General features: G+C 38.7%; 1 protein-coding gene across 3 annotated transcripts in view; it reads left to right on the forward strand.

The window, feature by feature from the left end:
- The window catches only part of LGR5 (leucine rich repeat containing G protein-coupled receptor 5), a 127,298-nt gene that overhangs the window by 54,432 nt on the left and 50,558 nt on the right, over positions 1-22,308 (forward strand). For all 3 annotated transcript variants that reach the window (XM_069490157.1, XM_069490158.1, XM_069490159.1), the window contains exons 2-3: positions 4,846-4,917; positions 21,887-21,958. In XM_069490157.1, the coding sequence (XP_069346258.1) occupies positions 4,846-4,917; positions 21,887-21,958 (144 nt within the window). The remainder of the gene's footprint in view (positions 1-4,845; positions 4,918-21,886; positions 21,959-22,308) is intronic.

The raw sequence follows: 22,308 nt of genomic DNA on the forward strand, positions 1-22,308 counted from the left end.
TATTTTTCCAGAGCTGGGGTTTTGCCAGGAGAGTGAAAACAAAGATGGGGACTAGGGAGTTGAGGGTACTGGTGAGATGGTGACCCAGTGATCAACATGTGATCTAAGCTAGGTTATCGGGCTAAGACAGGGCTTTGATACTGGAAGTATCAAAGAACTTGGAGGTTGAAATAGAGAACGGAGACAGAAAGATAGGAGGTTGTGCCAGAAAAACAGGTGTCTGTTGAACTTGAATGGCCTCAAGAGAGGGACATGAGGAAGTGGTAATTTGGAAATGGAGAGGATAATGCATTCCAGGGAAAGGGAATCACACATGCAAGGACAGAGCAAAGGTGAACAGCAAGCATTTCCATGTACCTAGATCACACATTGCATGGAGGGAAGATCGAGATGGAAACATACATTAAGCCAGATTCTGAAGACCCTAAAGAGTTTGGGCATCGTTTCCTCTCAGAGGCTGGGAGCCAGCAGAAGTTCTCAGACAGGGGAGTTAGGGCCATCCCATCTGGCTACAGCTGGGCAGCTGTGCCCTGTGCAGAGGCTCCTCCGTGGAGGTAAACTCCAGGCCAAGCTCTGCTTACCAAGCCGTTCACCCCTCTCTGTGGCTGCTTGTATAGGAGGAAGAGTATCTTTTCTGTAATTCTTCACCCCCTCAAGAGAGGGAACTCTTTTCTAACTTATCTCCCTGCGGATGCATTTCTTATTGGCTAGCAGTGGCTCTGACTGGAGTGATAAGCAAGTGGACTTCTCAGGACAACTTCTCTGGCTGTGGAGTAGAAGATGACCCAGAGTGAGGAGACACAGTAAACGTGGAGAGCAGAACAGTTTTCAGCATAACAAATATCTGCCCAAAGGCAGCCAAGAAGGAAGAAGAGGGCCCAGATCCAGAAGCGAGCTCTGTAGTAGAGTTAACACCAGGCGGCTTATGGACATAGGGATAGTGGGAAAGGGAGAAGTTGAAGATGACTCAGATTTATTTTCCACTGTGTTCCTAAAATAAAATCTGACCACAATGAATGCTCAATTAATGTTTGTCAAATGAAAAAAAAAAAATAGAGCTGCAAGTAACAAAATCATTTTCAAGGGAAAGATACTGAGTGCTGGGGTGGAACCCATACCAGAAAAAGTACCTTCAATCATCTTAAGCCTCCTAAATTTTGAGTGAATTGTAGAGTTCAGAGAACTCACCTAGAAATTTAGTTACCCTTATGCTGTGGTTTTCAGTCTTGGCTGAACATTTGAATCACTTGAGAAACTTTTTAAAATTCCATTGCCCACACTGGATCAGTTAACTCAGAAACCCTGGGGATGGGACCCAGGCATGAACATTTTTCAAAGCTCCTGGGGTGATTCCAATACATAGCCAACTACTCTCATCGAACTTCGCAGCCCCTGTTCTAGATTTCTAGACATGATCATTAACGCAGCAGAGTCAAGAGTGAACCAGAGACAGGGCAGACCCTTTTGTCACACCGAATTCTCCATTTCTTATGAGATCTCTTTACATAGTGACCAGTTCTTTCAAATTAATTCCTACATCTTGGGAAAAGATAAAAAAAATTCAAGAAATCCATTATATGGCTTCACTGGTTTTAGGAGACTGAGTCATTGGAAAGATGTAGTGAAAAAAAAAAATAGAGACATTTTAAAATAATAAAGAGTAAATTATGCACAGGCTGGGAAATTATTTTAAGGCCATGCATTTGCTACTAAGATTATATGTGTGCTAGGGGTAAAAAAGACCAAATACTGTAGAAAAACAAAAAGAAAGGCTTAAAAATAATTTAAACATCAGAATGAGGGTAGTTTGTAAACAATAGAGAGGTTGTTTGAATAAAGGAAAAGTGAAAAACACCCAGAGCAAGCAGGGACCTAGGTTCTAGACCTGGGTCTTTCCCACTGCACACTGCAGTGGGACCTGGAGGCCACATCAACTCACCCAGGCTCATTTTCCTCACCTATTAATACAATGAGTGTCCTTGCCCTGGTGAGTGTCAGTCCTCTCTAGCAGCCAAACAGCCTCTTCTACCATTTTTAACTCAAAGTTGAGCAGCCAAAAGTGATTTAAGCCTCACCTTTCTTGATGTGAAAGCCAGAAGAGCATTGCTAATTAAAGATTACTTCCAGGACCCGTCCCAGGCCATCACTGTTTTTCACTGATCCACACAGATGAGAATTTTAGAGTAAAGGTTCACAAACTTTTATAGTAATTTAACAATCTCTGTTGAATCACCTAATAAAGGGACGAGGCTTGCATTTTGCATATCTTTGTATTTTTTCTAGTAATCAAATTTCTAGATTACTAGAATTCACATTTCTAGTAATCAAAATTTATTATATTTTATAAAAGTCCATAGCAAATTAGAAATTTTTAAAAAATTGGTCTTTCACTGCGGATAGCTTGAGACACACTGAGCTGGAGGACCGTGATTACACTTTAATACCAACGCAAGGGAAAAAGTGAATGCAGATAAATTATTTTTTGCCTTGCCCACTTTGATTATCTTAAAGGCCCACTTCATTTGATCTTAGATTGTTGTTATTAAAACTTATTTTCTGCTCATAAGCTTATAAACTGCTAGAAGTTCTTTAAAAGAAAACAGCCTGTATTAGAAAACAGGTGGTAAAGGTTTGGTTTGGTGGTACTAGCTCATCTTCTAAGAGGAGCCGCATATGGCATGCCAGGTAACACGGAGAAGTTATTATATTAATTTCTGATGGGAAAGGTACTTTCCTTTTTAAGAAGAGAGTTCTCTCTCCCTTCTGATTGGAAATAGCTAATCATACATTTTCAAACTATTAACACGGAGAGTCCTTCGTTTAAATACAAGGAAGCACAAGGAGGTTAACTTTCCCAAGATCACACAGCTAGTGAATAGAAAAGTCTAGATTCACACCTGAGACACTATTACCAGCTTTACCTACCTCCTTCTGCTGCCTGAGGCTCCTCCACTGTAAAAAGTGTTCTAGTGGGAACAGAGAGTGAACACTTATGTAAGCTTCACTTCCAGTGCCTGAAATAAGGTAACAAATATTAAACAATGTAGAGTGCGTCTAAATCTCCTTAACATGTAAATGGCCCTGTTCTATTTAGAGCTTTCTGCAGATAGACAAGATCAATATTTGTTCCGAACTGGTTTGCACGTCATGCAGAAAAATATAAGAGAGAAAAATTAGTGTTCTCCACACCAGCTGTTTTGATGTCGAGACTGGTTTGATCTAAATTACTAATAAACACACGCCAAAAGCAAACCACCTTCATCCTTTTAGGAAATAAGCGCAATATCAGTGAAAATAAGTGACTATTCCTGAGAAATATCAAGTCTTTGCAGAGATTATAGTCACCAGGAGGAATCCAGAAACTGCATTAATCAGTCTAAGATACAGCTGTTCAGTGAACTAAACAACTATGCTACTTTGGAGAAATATTTGCATGAAAAATTGAAATTATTTATCAATTATTTGGCTCACTTACCTAGACAGTGCCAGAAAAATCCAGACTTTTTAAATATGGACAACAAGAAGTTTTTAGTCTATATTTATGGCATTGTTTATTAGCTTATTAGTAGCTTAAGAGTATAGCATCTACTTGGCTTCATTATTCTTCACTAGCAGATATTAAAATTAATGGCAATTCTGGGGGGGCGGGGTTTGCCATACTCTGAAACAATTAACAAAATATTTTCTCTTCCTTGCACATTCCTGTAACCTTTTAAAGGCAGAGAATGACCCCTCAATTCTTAGCATCATTGATTTAAAGTTAATATTTGATAAAGGAACCAAGCTATTGATACTGAAATCAGCTGGTTGGGTGAAATGGGTGTGTCCACTTTAACGACAGGAAAAATTCAGATCGAAAAGAAGCTCCTTAGCTTCTCTCAAGATAAATTTAAGAACAGCGGCCCGGTGTGAGAATATAATGGCATTAGTTCTGAATCTTCGGGTTTGTGCAGCAAGTCATTTCTTAATTCAACCTTCAGCTGACATATAAAGTCTGAGTTGGCCTTGATTAGAATCTGTCCAGCCTTCAGTCTTTTTTGGCCCCTGAGATACAGATGGCATACACCAATGATGCTGTAGGGTTATGTGAAGAGACAGTAAAGAAATAGAAAAATAAAAGCAGAATAAAATCTAATTACACGGAGTTTCACTTAAAACAAAAATTGATTGAGTTCTGCCCAAAGTGGCTTGTTGTTTCCTGTGCCAGGAACTACTGTGCAGGCCCAGCAGGAAGTGTGCTCCAGAGCAGGATCACCTTACACCCTCGTTTTATGGTTCATTTCACTTATTTAATGCAATCTGAGAACCTGCAAAAGGAACATGTTAGAAGGAGGGAATAGCTTTTTGTCTTGTTTTGTTTTGGCTTTTTTTTTTTAAGTTTCTTTGAATCAAAACATTTGTTTTTACAAGGTGCTTAAAGTCCCAGAGAAACAGGACTTCTAGAGTTGCATGGTGAAGACATTTCTCTTTGTCACATAATTTAAAGCAAGACACAAAGTTGAGTTATGTCTAGAGTTGAGTTATGTCTGCTTCCTTGGCTGTCCTGCTCACATAATTTTAAGCATGAAGAATTACAGCCATGCCCATGCATGGTCTAAATCATTTGGAATTCCATGTAAGCTCCTCCTTAGGGTCTCTAATGTGATGGCGAGCCCATGATGTTGGGGGGGGGTGGCCGTGAATGGGAGAAAAGGAGCATATTTAGGATGCAAAATCGCAATTCACTTGTCAAGCAGAGGAATGAGTTCATTTTACTGTGCGGCTTGGAAATGTGTGGATTGAACAGCTGGATTTCCTTGTGGTGGCATGCGCTGCTCCTCACATGCTGTCTGTTTTCCCCTCCAGAGACCTCAGTATGAACAACATAAGCCATCTGCCCCCGAATCCCCTGCCCAGTCTCCGCTTCCTCGAGGAGTTGTAAGTATCACTGTAGTCTTGATGCGTCCAGTCAACACTGGGCACATTCTTGTGTTTGTCTCTCATACTTACTGTGGGAACCAGATAAAACAAGGCAGAAAACCTGTCAGCACCGACAATTCTGGCACATGAGGAAACACTTAGTTGGGGTGGTGGGTGGGGGGGAATTGCTTATGATTCTGGAAATCAACTTATAAAAGAGTTTACCATAAGGCTACAACTTTCTAAGGTGAGACGGAGCCAAACAAATTAAAATTTTAAAACAAAGCCTGTTTAAAAGAGCTGGATAGCTCTTTGGAAATAGTTAAGCAGCAGGATATTAAAAGTTTGAATACTGGTTCATGTTTATTAAAATAGCAAGTAAAGCTATAATCAAAACCAAAAACTGCTGCTTGGTTCGGCTTGTGACAGGGAGAATTGAGTCCACATTGCATAGCACCAAAACTTCTTGTCCTGATCACTTTTAATTACTGTTTCCCTACTTTTAAATTTAGCTTCCCTTAAGGCTTCAACAGAAAAACATGAAATCCACAGAGGACTTAAAACTGGGCTCTCCCAAACTCACTGTAAAAAAAAATAAAAAAAGGAGGAAACTTAAAATTAGTTAATGATACACAGAGGAATTTTGATTGAGTCTAGTAATCACTTTCTAGAAGATGAAAAAGAACTGCATAAACCAAAAATCTGCATTTAAAAATCCATCTGATCCTCTTACCCTCTGGAGTGATGGGGACTAAGGACCTGATGCACCATCGTAGCCTTTGTGAAGAACGTTTGGCACCATTAGTTGAGGAAATCCTCTGACTGTTGATTAAAGGAATTGTTCAGGCAATGACCTCTTTTGAAAATACTTCCTTTATAAACCCTAAAGTCAGGGTCCAATTTGGGGAGTAATTTAAATTGTTAATGCACCACACAATCCACCATGGGAGGTGGAAAGAATGTTCCATCATAACCAAATCATACTCCATTGATCATTTTTTTTCAAGAGGATAATATTCTCAAATTTTCCCCCTCCGAAGTTTTGTCTATATTTATTTTGATGGCATTAAGAAATGGTATTGTTTTACTACTGAAATCATTTGATTATGACCAAATTGTTTTCAAGGGGTGTTATGAGGAATCTTAGGTTACTAGATTGTACAGCAAGTTTTTATCATTCAGGGAATGGATTTTCACTCCAGGTTCTAGGCTCTTCTTTTTCCCTCTTCTCTTTGCTCTCCGGACATTTCCATTGCTAGGACTTAACCTTCAAAAGGGCTGGACCATGTCTGTCTTAGTCATGGTTAGTGGATAATAAATAATCAAATTTTTCATGAATGAACCAATGAGAAAGCAAAACATGTAAAAAGAGCTTCGTATACATGTCAACTGCCTTAGGAAAAAGTAATAGATTTAACAGACATTAGTCAATATTTTTAAAGATTAAGTAATTTTCAAACATCAGGATTTTTTTTAAATTACATCTTTCTCATTTTCCCTCCCCCACCGCAATTAATATACAGTACTTAGCCCTGTTCACACCCGTATTTCAGAGGTATGCATTTCCTATCCTTTTCTTTTTAATTTCCTTATAATATCCCATAGCAAAATGCTTCCCTTCTCCCCCAACACACCTCAACTTTAGACCACAAACTGAATCGATAAATAATTCACTTCCTCAAGGATTTTGTTTAATAGAGCTCTTCCCTCAGCGACCCAACTCATTCAAAATAACTCCTCTTTCTTCATGAGGTGAATGTTAATTCTTTTCCAAGGCCAGTTTTTCAAATGATAATTGAGGAAAATTACAAAAAGGGGGGTGGGGTGGGGAACTACCATTTGAAAATGCTACTTTCCGGATTGTCTTAGTTTTATCTCTCTGGAAACTTTATCAAGTGTCTTGACCATAGATAGAATCATAAATTTCAGAAATAGACGGGACCCTTTAAAGACTATTCATTTCATTTTCTCGCTCTGTTCTGGAATTCCTTGTGCTGAGCTGGCCTACCTGCTGAATTTAAAATCAAGACCACTTTCCCATATATTAATATAATTCTGTGTTGCACCTAACTGACGTTTTGAAGACATCATTATTCATTTAGTGGCAAAAGGGTTAGTATTTATAGAACTCGGAAAAATGATCAACTCTGTTTGCTTCATTCCTTTGTTCCCAAGGCTAAGTTTGGGGGGGTGGGGTTGTTTTGTTTTTGTTTTTCTAAAAAATCCCTTTAGCAGAGCATTTCAATTATGTCTTTAGTATGCTGCTGATCATTTCTATTATACTTAGCTATGTTTGAGTCTATATTCTCTTTTAGAGTATAAAATCTTAAAAAAGAATAAATATAATAACAGTAATAGCTTACTCTGTACCAATCACCATTCAAAGTGCTTTACACACATCATCCCACTGAATTCTCTTAATAACCCCATAAATGTAAATATTATTATTATTCCCAGTTAACAGATAAGAAAACTAGAGTATAGAGAAAATAAGGAACTTACCTAAGATAATGGAGTTGATAAGTATCAGGGCTAAGATTCAAACCTAGGTCAAAGCTAAGATTCAAAATGACTTTCAGAGCTGTGCTTGGAAAGTGGAGGAAGGGTTAGGAATTATACGTGATTCATCTTGCTTTTCTTTTTCCCAGGAGTACCTAGCAGAGTGGTGTTTCACAGTGCTTTGCAAAGTTGAACACTTTTAAATGTTGTGTGACCTGAGTTGTGTAATGATAGGTGTGTATGTGTGTGTCTGTGTCTGTGTATGTGGGAGGAAATGAAAAAGAGAATGAGAAAGCAAGAAAGAGCTGTCTACCCAGGAGGGAAAAGTTGGATATTAAGGTTACTAATCCACTAGATTATACATTGGCTATGAGAAAAGTTAACATCAGAATTTTCAAGTGTAGAATTTTGCCAGTCCAGCATTTTTGAATAGGTAGAAAGGCTTAGTTAATATTTTTACATATAAATATCTATGCTTAAGCACTGTGTTTTATATAATATTTTACTCAAACTAACACAAGACCATGCATACAGCTAGATATAGATGTTAAGGTATCTATGTGTGTATTTGTGTGTGTGTGTGTGTGTGTGTGTGTCTTATGATAATTAGGGCACTGTTTGAAAGTGTAAAGTCTTTTATTCAGCTCATCTCTGTGCCTGATCTCCTCATAAATTAAATAGGAAACTACTACTGACACTATCAATAATATTAATAAAACCCTTATCACAAAACTCAATCTTTAAAAATCACTCCGAATAAAGCCAACTTACTACTCTTCTCCTTAGCTCTAATTATCTCATATATCATTTACCCTCATTTAATTCATTTATCTACATTATAAACAGGGTAGATAGCCATGGTTCATCCCTCACCCACTTCTAGACCTTAATAAAGGTACCATAGCTCAAAATCCCGGAAGAATCGATAAAGCCCTAGAGGTAGCCACTGACAGTGTTTAAAAACATGTAACTCTGGATAGAGTGACTGTCTGGAGCAAATATTTAAGAAGAATAAAAGCCATCACAGAAAATGGTCTTGCTCTCTCCCTCCTGACATTCTGGTGCACCTACCACCTGTGCCACAAGTTTTGGAGCATTCAGGTCTTGTTTTTGGTTTTGTTTTTTTAATGACTCTACAAGGTGACCAGACCTGCACAGGCCAGTCATCCTGCTGGTGGCAATGTGCAGTCACAAAGAGAAGGAGAGGCTTTTCCTTTTGCAGGAAACAAACAAACACAAGTGTAAATGTAGGGAGGCCGTGCTGTGTAGAAAGAAGAGCACACAGTGTCTTGATCCAGAAGCCCAGGAATCCCATCCTGGCTCTGCCACTTACTAGCTGATAATCTATTATACTCAACCTTGCTGGGCCTATCTATTAAGGTGCTTCTGAGGATCAAATGAAATGATGATGAAAGAACTTTGGTAAACTATAAGTTACATATTGAATTATATTAGTGAAATGAAAACACCTTCAAAAAGATTCTAACCTCCTTTCCTATTTCATAAGCCTGACTTTGCAAGAATCCCGGGGATCTGGGACTTGGGAAGGAAAAGCTGTTTCCTGAGGTTTAGTGGATATAGGCAATGATTGCAGGTAGTTCTTTACCAGATTTTAACAACCCAAGCAACCACTGCATTTCTCTCCAACGGTACCTCTCCCAGTTCTACTTATTCACTTCAAGGACTTCGTGAAAGATCCTACATCTGGCACATCAGAGTGTGGTTCAGATGTTAGGCACTAATGGCAGATGGTGCCTGTTGCTGGCATCTACAAGTTATATTACACTTAGATTGGCAGTCTGATTAAATCGGGGGCGGGGGAGGGGGGAATGAATTGTTACCATGTTAAACAGTCCAACTTAAAGGCCTTTATTTCCGAGTAGCATTTTAAAATCTTCCCAGATTCTAGTGCTGCTGGAATCAAATACTCAATTTAGAAAAGAAACATGAGAAGCTCTAGGGAGGTCTGTTTTTAAGTTACTATTGTTCCCTGGAACTGTTTGCTCATATTATGGTTGGCCTTGAAGAATCTCTGTATAAATAGTAGATATCTACTATTACAGATGAAATTTGTAATGAGAGATACCACCAAACCTCCTGAAAGCATAATCTATGCTTGTTACTTCCACCTCCTCACCATGTTACTGAAAATAGCGAGAGCTCTGTCCTGCCTGTCTTTTGAGATTATTTTTCTGAGGATCAAATGAAGTGATGATGAAAGAACTTTGGTAAACCATAAGTCACATATTGATTTGTATTTGTAAAGTGAAAACACCTTCATGCCCATGAATAATCTTCGTGTCCCTTGGCCTCGCAGTGATCAGTCTCCTGTCTTCACAGAGCTGGCAATTAATTATAAATGCTGCCTCCTTAAAACTCTCGTGTTATTTCATGACAATTGTTTTGGTTCTCTCCCAAATGACTATCCATACAGCTAGATACAGACATTTAGATATCTGTCATTGCATGTGTGTGTGTGTGTGTCTTTTGTTAAGACAATGAGGGCACTGTTTTGAAAGTACCCTACCTCTGCTTTCTCTTCTTTTTCTCCTTAGCATTCTATTCTCCCCTACCCCCAACTTCTATAAAATGTAGACATCCTCCAAATTTTCCCCCTTAATTTTACTGTCTCTTTCTCAGTACTCTTTACTTCCTCATTTCAACACATATTTATGGAGCCACTGGAAACATAAGAGCAAACAGGAATTGCCACATTTGTTTCATTCATTCATTCATTCAGCAAGCCCTGCCCTTGGGGTGCTTACAGTCTAGTAGAAAAGACAGATAATCAGCAAGAAAAAAACCACATATGATATATGCTAATTGTGACAAGAGCAGTGAAGAACAGAAACATGGTTTGGATAAACAATAAGTAACAGAGTGACAAGGAGAGAAAGTCTCTCTCTAAGAAGGTGACATCTACTAGCACTCTGGAAGGCTGATGCGGGAGGATTGCTGGAGCTCACGGGTTCAAGACCAGCCTGAGAGAGAGTGAGATCCCTGTCTCTACTAAAAATAGAAAAATTAGCCAGGCGTCACGGCACACTCCTGTAGTCCCAACTACTCAGGAGGCTGAGACAGGAGGATCGCTTGAGCCCAGCAGTTTGAGGCTGCAGTTAGCTACAACGACACCTTTGCACTCTACCCAGGGCGACAAAGTGAGAATCTGTCTCAAAAGAAAAGAAGAAGAAAGAAGAAGAAGAAGAGGAGGAGGAGGAGGAGGAGGAGGAGGAGGAGGAGGAGGAGGAGGAGGAGGAGGAGGAGGAGGAAGAAGAAGAAGAAGAAGAAGAAGAAGAAGAAGAAGAAGAAGAAGAAGAAGAAGAAGAAGAAGAAGGAGAAGAAGAAGGTGGTGGTGACGTCTAAACTGACATCAGGAAGTCGAGGGAGAGTTGGGGGTTCTGGGGCTGGGATAGAGTGTTTCAGGCAGTAGAACAGCATGAGTAGAGGCCCTGAGGTAGAAAGAATGTGATGTGTTTGTGGATCTGCAAGATCAGTATGGCTGGAGCAGAGTGAGACAGAGGGGAAGTGACATGTGATGAGGTTGGAGAGGAAGGCAAAGACCAGATCATGCAGGGCCTATCAGGCTATGTATGAAATTAAAGCAAGAGCAATGGGAAGCCACCAGAGGATTGTATGCAGCTAGTGAAACAATAGGATTTATGATTTTAAAAGATTTCTCTGATTCCTGTTTGCAAAATAGATTGGATAATTATGGAAACAGAGAAACCCAGCAAGAAGCTACTAGAGTTGTCTAAGTAAGAAACCTATGACTTGAACTATTTCTGCTGTGTATATGACCCCCAAATATATGTTTCTGGACCATATCTCTTTTGTCTTTCATTGCTAGACCAGTGGTTTTCAATGTGGGGTCCCTGGACAGTAGCATTGGCATCACCTTATTATTTATTTTTTATCTAAACTTATTCTTTATCTGAGCTTCTTAGAAATATGAATTCATGCGCTCCACCCCAACCTAGTGAAATGGAAACTATGGGGATTAGACCCAGGAAACTGCCTTTAACAAGCTCTCCAGAAGATTCCAATGCATGGTAAAGTTTGAGGACCACTACTCACTCTAGGCCAGTGGTTCTTGATATTTAGTGGCGTCAGAACACCTGGGGTGCTTGTTAAACCACACGTCGCTGGGCCCCACCATAGAGTTTCTTCAGCAGGTTGAGGGTTGGGAGGAGAACATCAAGAATTTGCATTTATAAGAAATTCCCAGGTGATGCCCATATTGCTAGTTCGGCAACCACACTTTGAGAATCCCCAACTACTTAAGTGACACCTCTACCTACTACCTTACCAATAGTTTACAACTCAACATGTGCAGAACCAGATTCATTTATGCACTGCCACCCCCAAGCTCTTTCTCCTGCCTTTCCTCCTTTCCACTATCGCTTTCACTATCCCAACGGTGCCTGTTGTGTCTATCACTCCTTTTGCGCCTGTCGTTTTTCTCTCTTTCCCCCATATCTAGCCAATTTTCAAGTCCCAAAGCTCATAATTCTACTTTGTCTTTCTCATTTGTTCACTCTGTTTTGTCGCCAGCTAGTTCAGGTTCTCTCTCTGTTTTTTTTCAGAGACAGGGTGTCTTGCTCTCTGATACAGGCTGGGGTACAGTGGCATCGTTGTAGCTCACTGTAACCTCCAACTCCTGGGTTCAAGTGATCCTCCTGCCTTAGCCTTCTGAGTAGCTGGGACTACAGGCCTGCACCATCACACCCACTAGTTTTTTATTTTTTGCAAAGATAGGGTCTCACCATGTTACCTAGGCTCGTCTTGAACTCCTGGACTCAAGCGATCCTCCCGCCTCAGCCTCCCGAAGTACTGGGATTACAGGCGCGAGCCAGCGTGTCTGGCCCAGGTTCTTATTATCTCATCTGGATAACTGTTAAAATCTATTAACTAATTAATCACCTCTCCTAATTCATGGAGACCATGAAGGTCTCCAGGTGATCTTGTAAATGTTAAACAGTGAGAGGTACTTCAAAGTTTCCCATCCTTGAATGTGTATTAGAAGCACCTGGAACAATTTTTAAAACTACTAATGACCAGGGCTTTTCCCAGAGATTCTGATTTAATGGGTCTCAGTGGAGACTGAGACATTATTTTTAAAAAGCTCTACAGGTGGACTGAGAACTGCTGGAATATATGAAAGCATCACTACAGGGGAAGACAGGACCTCATCAGCTGGTTGAACACAGGGACTAAAGGGAAGGTCCAAAGGTGAGAGATGACTCTGAGTCATCTCAGAGACTCTCATCTTATGAGATTATGTGCTGGGAGATTGGTGAAGCACAGAATCAGGTAATTTAAGGGGATTAACTGACTTTGTCTGCAAGGGGATGCCTGGTTCTGGATATATTAAGTGTAAGATGCCAGCAGGACATCCAAATGGGAATGTCAGTAACACTGTTGGAATGATGGGTCTGTACTAGAGGTAATGGTTGGGGAATGGTTTACAAAGAGGTGATATTTGAAGGTGCTGGAATGGATGAGGACCTTGGGAGAGGGTATAGGCCTCTGTGTTTCCCAGTGTGGTTCTCTACCTATGTTATAATCACTGGTGCAGCTTACTAAAAATGCAGATTCCCAAGTCCTTCCCCCAGAAATTCTGATTCACTGGGTTGGGATTGGGGCCTGAGGATCTGAATGTTTGTGGCTCAGAAAGTGATGATAATGTACACTAAAATTTGAGCACCACTAGACAGAGCAGAAAAAAAGTTCAGAAACTTGAAGAACATCTATGTTTGGAAGATGAAAACTTAGAGAGGAGCTAGCAAGAAGAAGAAAAAGAAAAGCCCAGCCATAGTGGTGAGAGTAGTAAGATTGTACTGGCTCTGGAAGGCAATGGGAGGAGTTTAAATAAGCAGCAGTGGGCAATGGTTTTCTTACAGCCAGTGCCTGAAGTGATGCAGCCGTTGTGTCTTTGTGTTTTCCTGGTTTAGGCACTTTCTTCCTGACCAATCTAAGCTCCAGACCAACCTCCTTTAACCAAAGTAATGGTTATTAGAGTCAAAATGCTATGTTTGATCCAAACTCACTTGTGTGAACTTTTGAATATGTGAACAAATAACCTCTCTTTGGCCCACTTTGCCATCTGTAAAAGGGGAATAACAATGTCAATTGTTTAATATGCTTGTTATAATTAATTAGCACCATGTGTATAAAGTACATAACATTGTGGCTACATTGATGAATTGTTTAATAAATGGTAGCTACTATTTATATGCCCAAACCACTACATGTGGCATATTGAAAGTGCTCAAAGAAGTTGCTAAATTTAAATTTGATGTGTAACAAAGAAGGAATATTCTTCAGCTATTTCTAATCTGGTCATATAATGACTATATATCTTGCAATAGTCATGTCTGACCTGAAGCAACTGTAGCACTATAGCCAGCTGCCTTTGGAAACAAGACCAAATGATCAATCAATAAATATTGATTGAGCTCTCTGCTCTGTGTAGGCAATAAGATTCTTGACCTTAGGAGTCTATAATCTAATCAAACTATGTATAAAAGGGTAGAACATGAGCCAGGCATGTTCATGCATACCTGTAATCCCAGCTACTCAGGAGGCTGAGGCAGGAGGATTGCTTGAGCCCAGGATCTAAAATAAAAAAGAGTAGAAAATTAACCTTTATAGGCAGCATTGTGTAGAATATATCTTATAGGAGAGCTAACTATGAACTGGGGTGATTAAGGAAAATTCCACAAAGGAATTAAAATTTGCTTCATTAGTCTGATTAAAGAAACCACAGGGCCCTACCCTGACTAAAGGATCTCCCTGTTGACCTGAAAGAGTTCATTTATTCAATCCAGTGGTCTTAGCCCTTAACAATTTTTAGCCCTTAAACCTTGAAATCTGAATATGTAATAATAATAAGAGCAAAATGCACAGCTTATGAATACACAGTTTAAGAAAGGAAGCTTTTTGGCTGGATTTGGCCAACTGGATATACTTAACTTATGGAAGGGAGGTGGATACCACAGTTTTTGAAAATTGCAATTTTTCAAGGCATATTAGGAAAGACTTTTTTTCTCCAATGGGAAGAAAAATAGTTGATGGAATGTCATGATCCTTGTATCTAAGGCTACTGAATTGGCTTTGGCAAACCTTAACAAAGATCCCTTCTGGCTAGGATGGACATCTTATATAAGAAAACCTAGCATGGTGCACTTAGTCAATTACAGCAGTGATCCATTACTACAAGCTGAGGCAAAATTACATCTGACTGTAAGATTAGTCCTATTTCTGTCTAACTCTTCATATGACTCAAACATGTGGCTCCTGTCTGGATAAACCAAAGGCAAACCTATAAATATAGTTGGCCCCCAAAGCAACAAGAACAAAATAATCAATTGAATTGAATCATGAATATCAATTTTCATTGACTATAACATTGGTTTCATCACTTATTTGTCTTTCAGAAGTCAGTAATTACAATTTTATCATGGTTTTGGCTAACTTTATTTTACGGCAACTTTTTTTCAAATGAGAATATTTTGACACGTTATAAGAGATAAAATAATTTTCAGAAATTTTACATTTAAATAATAGTTTAACAGCAGGTAAGTTAAAACTCAGAAGAGTGAAAAAATTCAGAAATAATCACAGAACTACTGAAATCAATATTGGAATATCACAGAGAAGAAAAATAGTACCAGAAAACTGGATATAGGCAAGATCTTCAGAATGGGAAAAGGGGGGAAAGTACTACCATTAAGTCTGATGTTAGCCCTCTTCAAATTTCTAGAACAAATTAATTTAGCATTTATGGACTGTGTGCTCTCTCAGTCTCATGTACTTTGTAAAAGTTGGAAAATAAAGCAATAATTTCTAGGAGCCAGAATGAATTTGTTAAGTAGTCTGAAATGTCTTCCTTTAAATCACAGGAATTATCATATTCAAGTTCATTCTACTCTGATTGTTTAGGTAGCACTGCTCTTGCATACTTCCATGCTCCATAAGACTAGACTATGTTTAAATGAAGTAGGAAAGAGATAATGTTTGTCATTTTACATAAAACCTTTCTGAGCTTTGTGGTCTTCCTCTATAAAATGTGGACAATAATAATGCCTGACCTATCTCCATTGTATAAAATATGGGAAAGTCCTTCTTAAAATGTTAGTGACATGTTATAATAAGGAAATCTTACAATAGACAAGAAGAAAAAGGCGGGGGGAGAATGAAGAAGAAAAGAAGGAGAGCAGGAAATGCAAGTGTAATATGAAAGCAGTTTTAGGGCAGAAGATAACCTTTGTGGAAGAAACCTATTATTTTTTAAAACTGAGGGCAATGAGGCCCAGAGAAGTTAAGTAATTGCATTGTCTTACAACAAGTTCATGGTGAAAAGAAAGAAAACTGAAAAGGGAATGGAAAAAAATATCTAAATTAGGAGTCAAGGAGCTCATGCAAGAGCTGACCCAGGAGGCCTGGTAGAACTGGCCAGGCCCTCTTGCTTATCTCTGAAAATGCCACTCAGCCAAGGGGACCCACATTGGACCATGGTTCCCTGCACAGTAATTTTCAGAGGGCCCTGAACAGAGAACAGAGTCATACTCTCTGCACCCTCAGTACTCACCCCATTTTATACACACACCTTTCCCTCCCTACACCAATGTTCAGAGACGAAAAATCAGACTTAACGTGTGATTGCTTTGCTCTCATCCCTCCATTGTACAAAAAAAGATACCAAAAAAAAAAAATTCCTTTGAATTACTTTAAAGATTCAAGTTAGCAATTCAAAGAAAATTATACATTCTCAAAAATATTTTAGTTGGTTGTTATAGCATCAAAATATCTAGTTTTTGATTTGTGAGAATAGGAATGTGTCTACAGTAACAATGATTTTTTTTTTCTTTCTATAGCAATTAAGTCAGTAAAACTAACAATGGGTAGGACAATATGAATCCTATATGGAGGAGTGTCTTTTGCTATAAAAAACTTTTAAAAATATTTTATATAAAAAGATATAGAAGTTTCTGTTATTGTTATGTCTTATAAAAACAAGATGATGAAAGATATTCATATGAAATAATAATTTTAGAAATTATTTTAACTCTAATAATTTTAGAGCTGGGAAAAAACCCTCTCAGCCAAATAGTATGTGGGTCTCTAGAGTTGGGAAACTGCTGCTCAGAGATCTGTTAGTTCAAATCGTCACAGGAAAGATTCGTGTGTGGTTCTGGCTATTTGTGTACTGTGTATTCATTTGAAAGTCTGTTTTATTCCTATAGTTCATATATATTTAGGTTTTCAAAGTACTGAAATCATCCCACATGGTAAAGAAATAAGAGGGGAACGATTTCCTTACATTGTTGTTTTTGTCAGTGAGACAGATCTGCCACCAGCACAGCAAACAGCTAACAGCACATCATAAATTCTTTTGCAGACTCCCCTGATAACACAGGTCAGTGGTTCCACAGATTAGTTCTGAATACAGACTCAGGGGCACTGAAAGTCCCTGCCCAGAAAAGAAAAACACCTTGTGTGAAGTGAGTTTCAGGAAATGTAACAGAAAAATAATTACCCTAACAATAATTTAAACTAATTAAAATAAAGTTTTTATTTTCTCCTTTGCATTTCCAAAGTCAATGTCTCAAAAACCATCAAGCTAGATGACACTGCTACAGTATTAGGAATTGATAAGCACCTATCTCAAGGCCATGTTCTAGAACTCAAAACTGGACTGTTGAAGTCATGACAGTTTTGACTGGAGTAACAGTTACCAGTCAGTTCAGTCTGATCAGTTAAGCCATCTGTGATGGCCAACCAAACCTGAGTCTGTCTTAATTCAATAAGCAACTCATACCATGTCATACACAATTCATTTATTTCAGTATCCTATATAGTACTTGGATAATCAAATCCATAACATAAGCATAAATATAAAATGTTGCTCCTTTTTGACTGCCTGCATTCCACCTTGACCCTGGTGGTTTGTCAGTTTGGATTTTTCTTCTACACCAAATCCCACCACTTCCTTCCACCTCTACCACTGCTGCACTACACCAGTATCTCCCGTCTGAATACTGTGGTCATCTCCTGTGCTTCCGCTCTTATCCCTACAGTCTATTCTCTTTAAAAGGGTCCGAGCAGAAAGATCTCTTTAAAACACAGATCTGATCTCGTTACTCTCTGATTCGACATCCTTACTGTGACCTACAAAGCCCTTCATGGAGTGGCCCTGGATGCTTCTCCAACCTCACCTCCTGCCATCCTCCTCCCCCTTGGTCATTCCACTCCAGCCATGTAAGCCTCTTTGCAGCTTCTGGACCACATCAGGCCTGCTCCACCTCAGGGCTTCTGCTCTACTGTTGTCTTCACATTGGTAGCTGCATGGCTCAGACCCCTGCTGAAATGCCTGCTCAGCAGACAGATTTCCTTGAACTTCTCATCTGATAATAGCCCATCACCCTCCACAACCACCACCCATGGCTTCCTATCCCTTTGCCTTGATTTTTCTTTCTTCAGAGCATTTTTCACGTTATTCACTTGTCTTTTTATGTAATGACCATCTCTCCACATTAGAATGGAAGCTCCATGAGGCCAGGGGCTTTATTGGTATCATATTCACTGCTGTATCACTGACACCTGCAGGAGTTCCGGCACAGGGCAGGCCTTCAATAAATACTTGTTGGATATAGAAAGATAGCTTGAGATATGGAGAAATTGTGACCCTGGGGCATTGCTGTAGGAATATATAAAGGTGCGATCGCTGTAGAAAACACTTTGGCATTTTCTCCAAAAGTTAGACGTAGAGCTACCATATGACCCAAGAATTCCACTACTAGATACACACCCAAATGAATGGAAAGCAGGGACTGAAACAGTTATCTGTACACCAATGTTCATAGCATCACTGTTCACAAGAGCCAAAAGATGGAAATAATACAACTGACAATAAACAGATGAATGGTATATACACATAATGGTACATTATTCATCCATAAAAGGGAATGCAATTCTGATATATAATATAACACGATTGGACATTGAAGATATTATGCTTAGTGAAATAAGCCAGACACCGAAGGAAAATACTATGATTCCACGTATATGAGATACCTAGAAAAAGCAAGTTCACAGAGACAGAACATATGATGGAAATTGCCAAGAGCTGGGAAAAGGGGAAGGGAAGAATGTTGCTAATTGGGTACAGAGTTTTTGTTGGGAATAATCAAAAGATTTGAATACAGAGACTGGTATTGGTTATACAACATTGTGAATAAATGTAATGTCACTTAATTCTATACATACAAATGGTTAAAATGATAAGTATTGTGTCCTATATATTTCACCATGATAAAAATATGCATAGCCAAGACCAGAAAATAAGGTAGCTTGAAAGAATGATAAAGTATATTTCTTCTCAACTTAGAGTGATTGTTAGAAAAATAGCAGCATGTGATGCCTATGATATTTCACCAACCACAAGCTAACAATATGAAGACGAAAGGAAAATAAAGCAAAGACAGTGAATATTGAAGATTGGAACAGCTTTGCAAACATGACTACTTAAGGCCAGTTGTCTAGTAGGCAGGTGTGATACAGCCTTCTCTTTCTCCCTGGCACGATTTACCAGTCTTGCCAGCTAAATAATCCTTCAATCATTGACTTGTTTGGAGAAGATACCACAGGAGTTGATCCCAATTCAGTTATTTATTCAAAACAGACTTCAGGGCTGTGGGACAGCTCAGATCCACAACATCATCCAGGGGCCCAGGTTCCTTCTTTTTTTGTTATTCTTGTTTTGCCCTCTGTGGAATGTTCTTCACTTCAGAATCATTGATGCTGTCTCACCAGTAACATTTCTGTAGGAAAGGGGAAATAGAGGAAATTAAGAACAAGCAAATTCCTTTAAGAAGGTGACACAGACATTTCACATATCACTTTTGATCACAGTTGAACTTAGTCACATAACCATGCTTAGATGCAAGGAAGACTAGAAAATGAGACTCTAGCTGGGTGATCATGTACTCTGCTAAAACTCTGGGTAAGGGAATTATTCTAGAAGAGGGAGAGAATGGATACTGGGGGACAGTCAGTAGTCTCTACTTAAATGATTAGTTGGGCGCTACGGGGCAACCAACTATGTTTCAGACATTACTCCAAACCCTATATTGGATACAAAGAGAATCCCCAGATTCAAGGAGTTCCCAGGCTTTTATGGGTCATAAGACAGGCCCACACTATAACACAAGGTAGACTATAAAATCCATAAGCAAAGCTCAAGTGCTACCAAAAAAGTTCAAAGTAGAGAGATTGCCCATCAGTTTGGAAGCTCAGGTTCCAAAGAGGTTGCTTTGAGAGACAGGAAGGGAATGAAAAGAAAACATTTTAGATGGAACAAAGAGCTAGAAGGGAGAAAGTGGAGGACATATCTAAGAAAAGCAAGCCACATGGTCTGGTTTAGCTCCAGCGTTAAATAGGGACCAGGGAATTATGGGAGAAGAGGCTGAGAGGACTTTTTTTCTTTTCTTTTAACCTGACATGGGAACTGACAGAGGGTTTTTCAACTGCGGGGGGCAGTGATGTGATCAGAATTGGAGTTATAAAGACCATCAGTGAATATAGAATGAGTTAGAGTAGGCAGAGAATGAATATGGGCATACCAGATGGAAGGTCAGAGCTATAGTCTAAAGAGGTTTTCTGATAAGACAATGTTGTAGGAAATGAAATAAAACATCTCTGAAGTCACCCTGGTCAAATATGAAGCTGAATTACATGTTAGTAACATATTGATTAAATACCTACTGTGCTTAGGCTAGCAGCTCTGAAACTTTTCTGATCTTGTACAGGAAGAAACATATTTCCTCCCCTCAATCCATTTTCACAAATATATTTGGAAACAAATGTTCTATAAAACAATACTTCAGCCAATGCATTCTGCTACTTTTCTACTCTATTTTTTCTTAATTCTAGACTGAGCCACAAAATGTATCTATCCTTTGAAAAACACTTATTTAGACACCATGAGAAAGGCAAGAGGACTGTGGCACAAGAACTACCCAAGTCTTTTAAATTATCTGTTAAGGGAAGGAAAAACAGGCACAAACACAAAAGACCACAAGACAAGGTAGGGAAATCACGGAGTTTTGGAGCTGGAAGAGACCCAAGAAGCCATCTTATCTTAACATTTCATGTACTCAGTGAGAAAGAAGCTCAGAAACATTAACTAACTTATTTAATAGCACAGAGCAAGTTAGCGCTGCAGAGGCAAGATAAGCAGGGCCTCTTGGAGAGGCCCAAGTCCCTTATGTTATCAATTTTTTTTAAAAAGCAGGATTACAAAAATTATGGTATATTTTAATTTTATTTAATTTGGACTAAGCAAATAATGCTTTTAATATACATGCCACAAATACTGCTCAGAAGTTCCAATCATATGATAATTGCAGTATTTATTTAAGCACTCACTGATGATACATAATCAATGATGTGGACCGGCGATGGGGCACATATTTAAAGTTGAAGGATGAATGGCTTATTTCAGTCCAGTCAGTGGGTCTCCATGACTGAATTATCTCTCCTTCGAAGGTAATATCAAAAGTGTAAATTTGAGGCTGTTAGGCCCTTCAGTAATAACTGCTCGTCATACAGAACAACTCTACCCTTATTCCCAAACCCCTGTCTCCATCAAGTAAAGACAGTGTATCTTTGTTCCCAGTTCTGCCCACTGTTCTAAGATGGGATCAGCTCCTCAAAAGATTCTGTGCTCTTCCGAGTCACATTGTTGTCCTTGGGTTTTCTGTTTTGTGGGACCCTCTAACATGTGAGGTTATGGCTTTGATGTGGCTGCCAAAAAAAGTACTGAATCTGATGTTTCAGGTACCACACCTTGTGGATCTTTTTGCATATTTTCTCACCTCAACTATCTTCCAATTAGAAAGATATTATAAAGCGAACTTTTAAAATTTTACCAGTTAATGATGTCAAAAGTTTCCATTAAATAACCTATGTTCATGTCTTCCATACTAAACTCTCTTTGTTTTCAATTTTTTGAGGCATGACTCAATTAAAACTTGTTAAATTAATTAAGCTACTCTACCTTTTTCTGGTAGACTTTAGACAAAATCGATTGTGATAGTCCGCATTCTTATTTGACAAGTTTAATAAGAAAGTTGGTATTTTGTGATATAATTGCAACAGACATATTCTTATGTTTGATTGTCTAATTTATTCATGCTTGTAAGCATGAATAAATTAAAATTGTTTAAGAACAATTATGTATATGTAAACGGGCAAATGATTTATGGTAAAAGAGGTAATTTATTACATTCCTTTTTAGGCATTTCTGTCAACATTTTTGTTAGAAATGTATAGAAATTTTTAACAAAATATAACAAAACAAAGTTCTTTATAGTTGCTTTTGGCATTTGTGGTTTGAACATAGCTGTATTGCATTATTTAACAACTAAATGAATTCCATGTGAAGAGAACTATGCTCACTCTCTCTCCCTTCCATTGAAACCCACAGACGGCTCGCTGGAAACGCTCTGACATACATTCCCAAGGGAGCATTTGCTGGCCTTTACAGTCTGAAAGTGCTGTAAGTAAACCAAGGCTTATCATGTATATTTCTGATTTTAGTGTCAAATGGCTGCTAATTAACTTATAAAGATTGAGTCCTTCTAACAAACTATTTAGATCCATGGGATAATTTACCTAATTTAAAGTCTACCTTCATTGGTGCCATAGAACCCTATTATACTTGGCTAAATTTGTATATGAAAAAAATTCTTTTCTAACTTTAATATCTAAAATTTTTGCCTCTAAACAACCACCTTACCAACTCAAACTTTTAAAAAAATAACAATTGAGCAACTTGGGAGTTAGGGGCACCGACCCCCCCCCCCATACAGTCGAAAACATGCATATAACTTGACTCCCCAAAAACTT

The sequence above is a fragment of the Eulemur rufifrons genome, chromosome 16, assembly GCF_041146395.1.
Source record: "Eulemur rufifrons isolate Redbay chromosome 16, OSU_ERuf_1, whole genome shotgun sequence".
Classification (NCBI taxonomy): Eukaryota; Metazoa; Chordata; class Mammalia; order Primates; family Lemuridae; genus Eulemur; species Eulemur rufifrons.